Source organism: Calidris pugnax, unplaced genomic scaffold (assembly GCF_001431845.1).
Source record: "Calidris pugnax isolate Ruff unplaced genomic scaffold, ASM143184v1 scaffold47, whole genome shotgun sequence".
Classification (NCBI taxonomy): Eukaryota; Metazoa; Chordata; class Aves; order Charadriiformes; family Scolopacidae; genus Calidris; species Calidris pugnax.
Window position 1 is genome coordinate 1,127,856 of NW_015090809.1, and position 10,109 is coordinate 1,137,964.

Below are 10,109 nucleotides of genomic sequence, written 5' to 3' on the forward strand. Positions count from 1 at the left end.
AAGAGTCTTTTAATACAAGACAGGGACTTTTGTGTGCGATTTGTTAATTAACAGGGAATCACCTTTATTGGTGCATGGGACAGATTAATCTGTTTGTGGGCTCGATTTTGTGCCTAGCCAACAAGAGGAAGGAAAGTGAAGGGCTGGTCTGAGTCATCACTACTGACCTATACCACAAGCAAGAACACTTAGATGGACATTATCATATGAGGATCTCGGCTACGAAGAAGTAACTTTCTAGCAGAGTGGTTTCCGAGTGAGTAAGGATGGGTAGGATGGGGCTGGGGCAGAGGCAGAGCTGCTGGTTCAAGCACAGAGGGAGGTTTCTGAATGTCCTCTTCCCACCTGTGCTGGGCAGATGTGCCTCTGCAGTACTTTCTGTACCCAGCTCCTACACAGCAAACCTTTCAGGCTGAACCAGAGGACCATCTGGCAAGCCCCTTGAAGGCAGCATGCTTCCTCTTTTCATTTTTGTTCTCCACGCTCAATTTTCCTAACTATAGTCAGTTCACTCTTTGAGCAGCTCTCGACGAGAATAAGATAGCTCACAGTGGTGTGACTTTGTCCATATTCTACCTTTCCTTTATAGTAATTAATTTCTAGAGCTCACAGTTGAGCAGAAAGCCTGAAGAAATGGTCACAGGATAACTGGCCTACCTGAATCTGAAGAGAGCAGAAAGGAGGAATGAAGTTTTCTCATTGTTCTGGTAGCAAATTTATTTTGCTGGCAGCATCTTTTCTACAGAGAGCTTTGACTGTCACACACACCCCCCCTAACAAGTTATTGCCATGAATACCCATATATATGTAAGAAAAGTACAGAGGAAGACTCTGCTTAAGTTCTTGCCTTGGCAAATGGAGTGGAAGCAATTTAAGAGTCCCAATAACCTTCTCCTGGGCTACTCAAAGGGTGCTGGCAGAAGAGAAAAGGAGAAAATTGCTATTGTCACTGTTCCTCTCTGTTTAGGCGTTTCTTCAGTCCTAAGGAAGGAGGGAAAACATCAGTGTGTGAGGTCCAGGTAAAAGTCGAAGTTGTCAGAGACTCCAATCTAGCAATTATCTGCGTGCGTAGGTGAAAGAGAGAGATGTATGTATGGAGCAGGCTGGGAGACAATTTCCTGCACCAAGACCCAGCGTTAGGATCTGATCCAGGTTTGCACGAGGATCTAGTCGTGTCTAATTCAAGCAGTTATCTTCTTGCACGGCTGCCCTCCCTGCCCCTCTGCTGCCACCCCGCAGGAAGGGTGGCTGGACACAAGAGTGGCAAAGTCCTGTTTGCTGCTATCTCCACTGACTTCCTCCACCCCAAGAGGTCAAACTCACAGAATACTTGCAGAGCACTGCAGGAGTGAAGAGGGGAAATGATACCTTTAAAAGTGCTACGAATTCCAGCCACGTAGCCTGAGCTCTGGATGGAGCCCCAGAAGATAAAGAGCATGCAAGAGCAAAGCTGTTAGCCAATTATTCTACTGTTCAGGGGAGGCAACGCTCAAGATGGGGCTCTTAAGAACTGGTTCCCAGTCAATAGCTGCAGAGGCATCGCAGCAGCATCACCACCTGGACCAAACTTTGCAATATCCTCAGGAAGCTGCCGCTTCCCTGCGCTGCAGCCCCCTTCTCGTGGATCTTTGAAGGCCACATGTATCTGAGATCACCAAAGAAGAGCTGCCTCCTAAAGCCTTCCTGAGAGCTGCAGCGGAGGGTTTGTCTGTGAGAGGCACCTGCCAGGAACAAGCAGTAAGTGGAGCATCCTTTGCACGTAGCATCTCAGTGGGGAGAAAGCATAAGCCCAAAGATTTCCTCAAAACTGTAACCGAGCTAGGAATTGCCTATGTGAATTGGTGTAAAAGAACAGCGGTTTGGAAACGTTTGCACAACCAGCTTTCATTAAGATCTTTCAAAAATTGTTTGTGGTATTTCTGCATAGTAAGACCAATGTTGCGTATTCTGGATTACCAGGAATTAACACTTTTGATGACAGAGTTGAGGCAAAGCCCACTAAATGTTCTCCTATCTTTCTCCTTGTCTGACTGCTCATTCCTCAATACAAGTGTTTTTTCTCCATAATGTCCTTTGATCCTTTTGGAGCCATCCTAATAGTATGCAGCACTGTTTTTTAACCTGGTTTTGGTTTTAGGATATTGTCTTGTATTTCTTATCAGGTAGCCCATGGACCTCCTTATGTGTGCAGACAAGAAGCCAGAAACTATTGCAATAGTCTTACTCAGTGAAAGAAACCTATATGGACATTCAGTGTAAAGTACCAAGGAATGCCCTTGTTACTGTTCTTAGTCATAAACCATTTTTTCCCTGCACTAGGTCAAGTTTTACATTTTGAGAAAAAAAAAAAAAAGTGTATCTCAGACTAATGTTATTTAGCTGCAGTTCCTTAGAGATCTCCATATATTAATCAGGTGGGAATATGGCTTGAAAAGCCATATATTCAACAGGAAGGAGTGTTATGTCATATTGCATTAGGTGTATCAAATAGAACTTCTGCAATTCTGGCTTGAGGAAAAATTTTGGCTTGAGGAAAAATCTTCCTAAAAATGTAAAAGCTTACCACTCTTTCACTGGAAATGGGGTCACTGAGTTGCCAGATACTATCGGTGAGCTGGAAGCAGGTTGCTTTGACCACAGTATGTATTGGTAAAGGTTGGGTAACTGCTTCAGAGAACACAGCCCATTTATTTATAGCTCCTTCTTCCCTCCAATATCTATTCAAAGGAGCTTCTTGCTTGTGATTGTAACTGGGAAAGCCCATCAGCCTCTGCCAGGTCAACGTCCACAAAGAAAGAACCACCTTCTTGTCTTTTAAAACAGGCAGTAGCTTATAATCAAGTGATCAGGCTAAATGGATGTATGCAAGTAAAAATATGCTTTTGGTACCTTATGTCACTGACAGGCAGGGACTCTCCAGACAAGCCCTTACCCTCGTGTCTCTAACAGCAGCCTTTGTCTCTGACTGCCAGTCTGAAGTCTTCTCCATTTGTTGACATCTTCCTGGCAGCACCTGGTAAGAAAGTGAGGTTTAGCAAGCAAACCATTTTGGACAATGGCCCAAATTTGCCCATCAGGAAAGACCACTTCTATTATCTTGGAAGAAATTTGTACAACACACTAAATGTGCCGCTCATTCTTAACCCATCCTACCAACAGCAGATCTTCACAGAAACTGGCACACAGTTCATCATGACATAAAACTATCACTCCATGGCACACAGGTAGGTACCCATTTGGACAAAGAGTCCTTACTGTTTTTTGCGTGAAAAAAAAATAAATAAAAATGGATGAGGTTGAATAAGGATTATAAACAACTATAATTAAAGTGGATTATTTTGCTCCTGGTTTTGTTCTTTAAGAGCAAACACAGTGTTGTGTCTAGGTCACTTGTTGGCTGCAGGCTAGATGGGATTCCCAGGAAAGAAAGTACCTGAGGACAAAACGAGGGAAGCCCATTTCAGTTCTGTGGCTGCTCTTCTCAGGATGTACATGCTCTTTGACAATACGGGTTATTGTCTCAGGGCTTTTGTTATTAACTCAGATCATGTCAGCAATGTGGTTTTATAACTACTTTCGCACAGGAAAGCATCTCTAGCCACATCACCTGAAGGACTTGCCCAGTTCTGTATTTTCCTAATCCTTTCTGGCACAGCCACTTATACCTGGACATATGCTGGAGCCAATTATGGGAATGATCCCAGAAATCAGTACTTGTCTAAGTGAATTCCATAGCCTCTTGAACTCCTGGGACAAGTGACAGCTCTGCCAGACAACAGTAAGAGTTCCTCGTTATAACTGCATCCATGACTGTCACTGAAGCAGATTCTCAGATGGAGACAAACCCAAACCCCTGTCAATAATAAGGCTGTATTCAAGGGATAAAACAAAAAACGTGAGTGAATTTTGCAAATCTGACTTTTTTTTTCCTCCAGCACCTGCTGTAGCTCAATAAGGTGCCAGCAACTAGAAACCCAACAAAAGCACAGGACCTGTGGGACCAAAGCTGTGCTGAGGCCTCGGAGAGTCTGCACCTCTCTCGGTGTGCTGGAGAGGAGCCTGTGGAAATGCAGTACTGGATCACAGAAACATAGAATGGTTTGAGTCAGAGGGGACCTTTCAAGGTCATCTATTCCAAACTCCCCTGCAATAAGCAGGGACATCTTCAACCAGAACAGCTTTCTCAGAGCCCTGTCTGACCTGACTTTGAATGTTTCCAGGGATGGGACGTCTACCACCCCCTCTGGGCAACCTGTTCCAGACTTTCAGCCACCTTTGTGGTAAAAATTTTCTTGCTTATATCTAGTTTAAAATATACCCTCTTTTAGTTTAAAATTATTAGTCCACACCTATTGCTATAGGCCCTACTAGAAAGCCTGTCCCCATCTTTCTTAAAAGCCCCTTTTAAGTACCGGCAGGCTGCAATAAGGTCTCCCTGGAGCCTTCTCTTCTCCAGGCTGAACAACTCCAACTCTCTCAGCCTGTCCTTATAGGAGAGGTGTTCCAACCCTCTCATCACTTTTGTAGCCCTCCTCTGGACTTGCTTCAACAGGTCCATGTCCTTCTTATGTCGGGGAACCCAGAGGTAGACACAGTACTCCAGGTGTGGCAGGCTGCAATAAGTTCTCCCTGGGGCCTTCTCTTCTCCAGGCTGAACAACTCCAACTCTCTCAGCCTGCGGCAGGCTGCAATAAGGTCTCCCTGGAGCCTTCTACAAAAAACGTGAGTGAATTTTGCAAATCTGACTTTTTTTTTCCTCCAGCACCTGCTGTAGCTCAATAAGGTGCCAGCAACTAGAAACCCAACAAAAGCACAGGACCTGTGGGACCAAAGCTGTGCTGAGGCCTCGGAGAGTCTGCACTTCTCTTGGTATGCTGGAGAGGAGCCTGTGGAAATGCAGTACTGGATCACAGAAACATAGAATGGTTTGAGTCGGAGGGGACCTTTCAAGGTCATCTATTCCAAACTCCCCTGCAATAAGCAGGGACATCTTCAACCAGAACAGCTTTCTCAGAGCCCTGTCTGACCTGACTTTGAATGTTTCCAGGGATGGGACGTCTACCACCCCCTCTGGGCAACCTGTTCCAGACTTTCAGCCACCTTTGTGGTAAAAATTTTCTTGCTTATATCTAGTTTAAAATATACCCTCTTTTAGTTTAAAATTATTAGCCCACACCTATTGCTATAGGCCCTACTAGAAAGCCTGTCCCCATCTTTCTTAAAAGCCCCTTTTAAGTACTGGCAGGCTGCAATAAGTTCTCCCTGGGGCCTTCTCTTCTCCAGGCTGAACAACTCCAACTCTCTCAGCCTGTCCTTATAGGAGAGGTGTTCCAACCCTCTCATCACTTTTGTAGCCCTCCTCTGGACTTGCTTCAACAGGTCCATGTCCTTCTTATGTCGGGGAACCCAGAGGTAGACACAGTACTCCAGGTGGAGTCTCACAAGAGCAGAGTAGAGGGGAAGAATCACCTCCCTGGACCTGCTGGCCACACTTCTTTTGATGTAGCCTAGGATGTAGCCCTTTAAGTTGGCCTTCTGAGCTGCAAGAGCACATTGCCAGCTCATGTCCAGCTTTTGATCCACAATGATGCTGGGACTCTGCTAACTGCTGACAGCAAGCTATAAATAAGGGGCAGGAAAAGAGACGACTGAATTTCAGAAGGACTGTTACCGCTGGATGTTCACACCAAGCCTTGGAGGAAATGAAGGAAACAGCCAGGACCTAACTCACTGGGGACAGGTGTTTCACTTGCTGCTTGTATAAACTTACTTTGGCTCAGTTTACAAGCTCAGTGTTCTGTTTCTTTCCATCCTTACAAAGGTTTTTCTTGCCGTATACACAGGTTGGCATCTGCTTGGAGGAAAGTACAGCTGCTAAACACACCCAGGGAAGCTATTTTGTTTTCCAAGGAGCGACGGCTCACCAGATGATTCAGTTAAACTTAAGAAGACACCCAGACCCCCCTGTGATGCTTCTGACATGTCAGCAGCATACCCAAGAGTTACTAAAACTGCCAGGTTCTGTCCTGCTGTCTACCTGGCTTTTTACGTTTACAACTGTGTGCTTTGCGTACAGCAGAAATTAAACTCAGAATAATGTCTGCTATGGAGTGGTGAGGACAACAGAGGACTCCAGCTGGATGGGAGGTTCTCAAGGAGGATGCCTACACAGGAAAAGAAAGCGTGAGTAGAAGGCTAGTGTCCAAACTGCCTCTCAGCCCACCGAGCTCACAGCGCTCGGGCAGTACAGGGTGCTGCAGGAAGCAGGAGCACATCAGGGTAGAGGAGGACCCTGCTCTTGATGCTGCTGCCCAGTCCACCTGGGACACCTCTGTGCTACCCTCTGCCTGCTTCCCACTAATGCTGGCTCTCAACTTTCATCCTGCTGGGAGGGGACTCCCATGCTGTGGGATCTACTGGTCAAAAAGCCACTGACTCACTGTAGCTCACCTTCCTACAGAAGAAGTGGAAGCACTCCTGGCATGGGACAGGACCTCTCCTGCTTGCACTGTGCAGTGCTCCAGATGTGCAGACATCCCAAACGTAAGAAAATCCTTGCTTTTACTGTGAGGGTGGTTAAATTGGCCTAGGTAGCCCAGATTGTGGAGTCTCCATCCATGGAGATATCAAAAACCTGACTGGATACAGTCCTGGGCAGCCTGCTCCAGCTGATCCCACTCTGAGCTGAGGGGTGGGCTACATGATCTCCAGAAGTGTTGGCCAGCCTCAGTGATTTCTGTAGCACAACTATTCTCCATCCACCTCTCTTCCACGCCACTGGCAGAAGCAGCACCTTAACAGTAATTTTGCATGGGTCCCCAGAGAAGTTAGGAGTCCAGTTCCCACCCAGTTAGGGAAGGAGAGCTCGGGCCACAGAAGGGTAGAGACATCGTGATACTGAGAGCTGCACGTTATGACTTTGGGTGCTTCTTCACCCTACGTAACGCATGAAGAAAAGCCAGGAGCTCAAACTCTCTGTGCAATGGGCAGGGATAGCAAGGTACCTCAGGATATGATTCACAAAAGCAAACAGAAAACTGCCTCAGCAGCTGCTGGAGGTGCCAAGGAGAGAGGTAAAGGTTAAGCCCTTCTTAAACAACACATTGTCCTTTTCTGGAGGACAGAGGTGCCACTTTCCAGTCAGGCTGTCCCACTGCCAGCTGCTAGGAACTTAGAAAATAGAGTAGGAAGAGGCGTCGCCTATTTATGTCAGGTCCCAGAGGTTTGAGCACCAAGAGAGACAGGATCCAGAGCTGATTTCCCCAGTCTCTTGCCTCGTGGGAATTTGAAACATCCCTCTCCTCTCTGTTGAATGTAAACGCAGCGATGTGGAACAGGAATCTCGACTGCAGAAGCTGATCCACTATGATGAAATAATTAATCCACACAAAGGAATGAAAGCATTAATTGAATCAGAAAGCAGGAGCAAGCATGAGCAGGATTTTGTCACTGGCTGGTCAAAGCTTTCAGTGTGCAGCTTCTGGGGGGAGTTTTCCTGCCTGGGAGACCCCGGATGGTTGTGAGGATGGCCTGGGTGTGGGGCACAGGGTTCTTCTGGAGGCTGGGACAAGCTCCCCCTTCTCTTTGGCTGAACTCTTCAGAGCACGTCCTGGAGGAGACACACCTGCAAGCCTCGGGAAACGATCAGGAAAAAAAAAAAAGACTCAGCAAAGAGATGGCACTGGATATCAGTTTGAGGTGATGAAAAAATATAATAAAGGTGATTTCTTTGTCAGCCACCTGTCCAGCTTAATTCTTTGCTCACCTTGCGTTCTTTGTAAGCAAAGATCTGTACTGCAGTAAATCACATTCTCACATAAGTGCTGTACTTCTTTAGGCAAATACAGGGATCTATGCTGCAAATAACAAACACTGGGGCAGTGGAGAAAACCAAGCAACCTACTCTATTTTGCCACTGAATGAAACTCCCAAAATTTCTGAATTTTCCCCTTCTTTTATGATCACAATCACCAGCTGTGTCAGGGTTTCCTTTTGTCAGGGTTTCCCTTTGCTCTGCTACTCCCAAACACATGCTGCCTTGTATCTAGATGTCTCCCCTTTTCTTCTTTCCCTTTACTCATGCCTTTTCTCTGCCAAGCTCTGTTCCACTCTCCTTCACGGGGGGAGTCTCCCTACCGAACGTGTGCCCCTATTGCTGCAGCCAAGCCGGCAGTTGGGGACTGAATTTCCTTTATTAGGAACAGATACTCTGTCTCCTTTCAGTCCACAGCTGAGCACAGCAACCAGAGAAAGCTCTGATGCAGGAAGGGCTCCTCAGGATATTTACCTGTGTACCTCGGAGAGACAGGATGCCCGAGAATGGTAGCTGTGGATTCACAAGTTTTAATACACCCTACAGAGTTTCTTCTACCTGCATCCCGCTCAATTTCTTCTGAATCCAGGTGTTCAATTATTTATTTGATGCCACAGGACGCAATCCTGGGATCTCCAAGGATCCCAAAGCTCCACCACATGTTGTGACGATGACTCTCCCGACACCCACCGCCTTTCCTTAACACCCCGGCTGCCTGTTGGGGGCCGGGGGGAAGGAATCATGGAATTGTCAGAGTTGGAAGGGACCTTCTAGAGACCATCCAGTCCAACTCCCCTGCCAAAGCAGGGTTGCCCAGAGCACATCACTCAGGAGCATCCAGGTGGGGCTTGAAGATCTCCAGAGAAGGGGACTCCACACCCTCCTTGGGCAGCCTCTTCCAGGGCTCTGCCACCCTCACCCCAAAGAAGTTCTTCCTCACATTGGAGTGGAACTTCCCATGGTCCAGCTTGTGCCCGTTGCCCCTCGTCCTGTCACTGGGAACCACTGAGAAGAGTCCGGCTCCATCCTCCTTCAACCAACCCTTGAGATCCTTGTCAGCATTAATAAGGTCTCCCCTCAGCCTTCTCTTCTCCAGGCTAAAGAGTCCCAGCTCTCTCAGCCTTTCCTCACCAGGGAGATGCTCCAATCCCTCCATCATCTCTGTTGCCCTTCGCTGGACTCTCTCCAGCAGTTCCCTGTCCCTCTGGAACTGGGGAGCCCAGAACTGGACGCAGAAATAGAAAGCAGAAGAGCCCAGGTATGCAAAGTTAAGGGGTGACCTTAGGGAGCCAGAAAAGAAGAGGCATGGGGAATGAAGAAAAATTCGAATAAATAAAGAAAGAAACGAATGAATAAATAAATGACAAAGCCCCTCTGTTCCTAGGGGTCCTGCGAGCAGCAGCAGCTCAGGTGTTCCCGCTCCTGGAGGCCAAGCTCTTCCCTCCCCCAACCTTTCCTCAAACCCGGGCCAAACGCAGTTATTCCTCCTCCTTCCCCCCCAACATTGCAATTATTATTAAAAAAAAAAAAAAAAAAAAAAAAAAAAAAAAAAATCTCAGGCTGGGGCGGGCGGTGGGGTCCGAAGAGCGGCCGGAGGGGCCGGCGCCGCTTGTGGTGGCTGCGCCTTGGCCCTGTCCGGTGCCGTGTCGGTGCCGGTGCCGGTGCCGGTGCCGTTCCGTGCCGTGTCGGTGTCGGTGCCGGTGCCATTCCGTGCCGGTGCCGTGCCGTTCCGTTCCGTGCCGTCGGAGCGCGGCCGCCGCCGTCGGCCCGGGCTGCGCCCCGCACGCCAATCAGGGCGTCCCCGCCTGCCTTCCTGTAGGTGTGCCCGGCTCACCTGGGAGCCCCGGCACCCATGACATACCTGCGGCCCCGCGGGCGGCGGGGAGACGGCGGCCGGTTGCCCAGGGCGGGGGGCACCGCGGAGGGGCGAGGCTGGCCCCGGCCCGGCGATGTGAGCAGGTAAAAGGGGGGCCGAGCCGTGAGGGGCCCGGCGGGGCGGCGTTACCGTCTTTCCCTTGGGTGAGGCGCTGGGCCTCGGCGCCGGATCCCGGGCCGGAGGGGCGGCTTGGCTCCTTCCCGGGCGGGCAGGCTCGGGGAGCCGAGCGTGCGGGGGAGGAAAGAGAACGAAAGGAGAAAGAAAGGAGGGGAGGGCTCCACCATTTTAGGACCCGAGGTGGGGGGACGAAGAGGAGGAGGAGGAGGGGAGCGCTCGCCCCTCCCGAGGCGGGACGGCGGGCCTGCCGGGCCCGTGCCGCGCAGGTGTGGGTGCGGAGGGAGGGAGGGAGGAAGGGCCGCC

At 49.1% G+C, this 10,109-nt stretch overlaps 1 protein-coding gene and 1 long non-coding RNA gene across 2 annotated transcripts in view; one reads left to right on the forward strand and one right to left on the reverse strand.

Moving 5' to 3' along the window:
• Window positions 1-200: 200 nt before the first annotated feature.
• On the reverse strand, window positions 201-8,614 carry LOC106885887. The gene is made up of 3 exons (XR_001411523.1): window positions 6,451-8,614; window positions 2,890-3,013; window positions 201-981 (listed from the first exon to the last, which is right to left on the reverse strand). It is a non-coding gene; the product is annotated as an uncharacterized LOC106885887 (long non-coding RNA).
• A 459-nt stretch (window positions 8,615-9,073) lies between these two features.
• Window positions 9,074-10,109, forward strand: part of ARHGEF5 (Rho guanine nucleotide exchange factor 5) — a 45,699-nt gene continuing 44,663 nt past the window's right edge. The window contains exons 1-2 of the mRNA XM_014938392.1: window positions 9,074-9,080; window positions 9,399-9,772. Of these exons, the coding sequence (XP_014793878.1) occupies window positions 9,074-9,080; window positions 9,399-9,772 (381 nt within the window). The remainder of the gene's footprint in view (window positions 9,081-9,398; window positions 9,773-10,109) is intronic.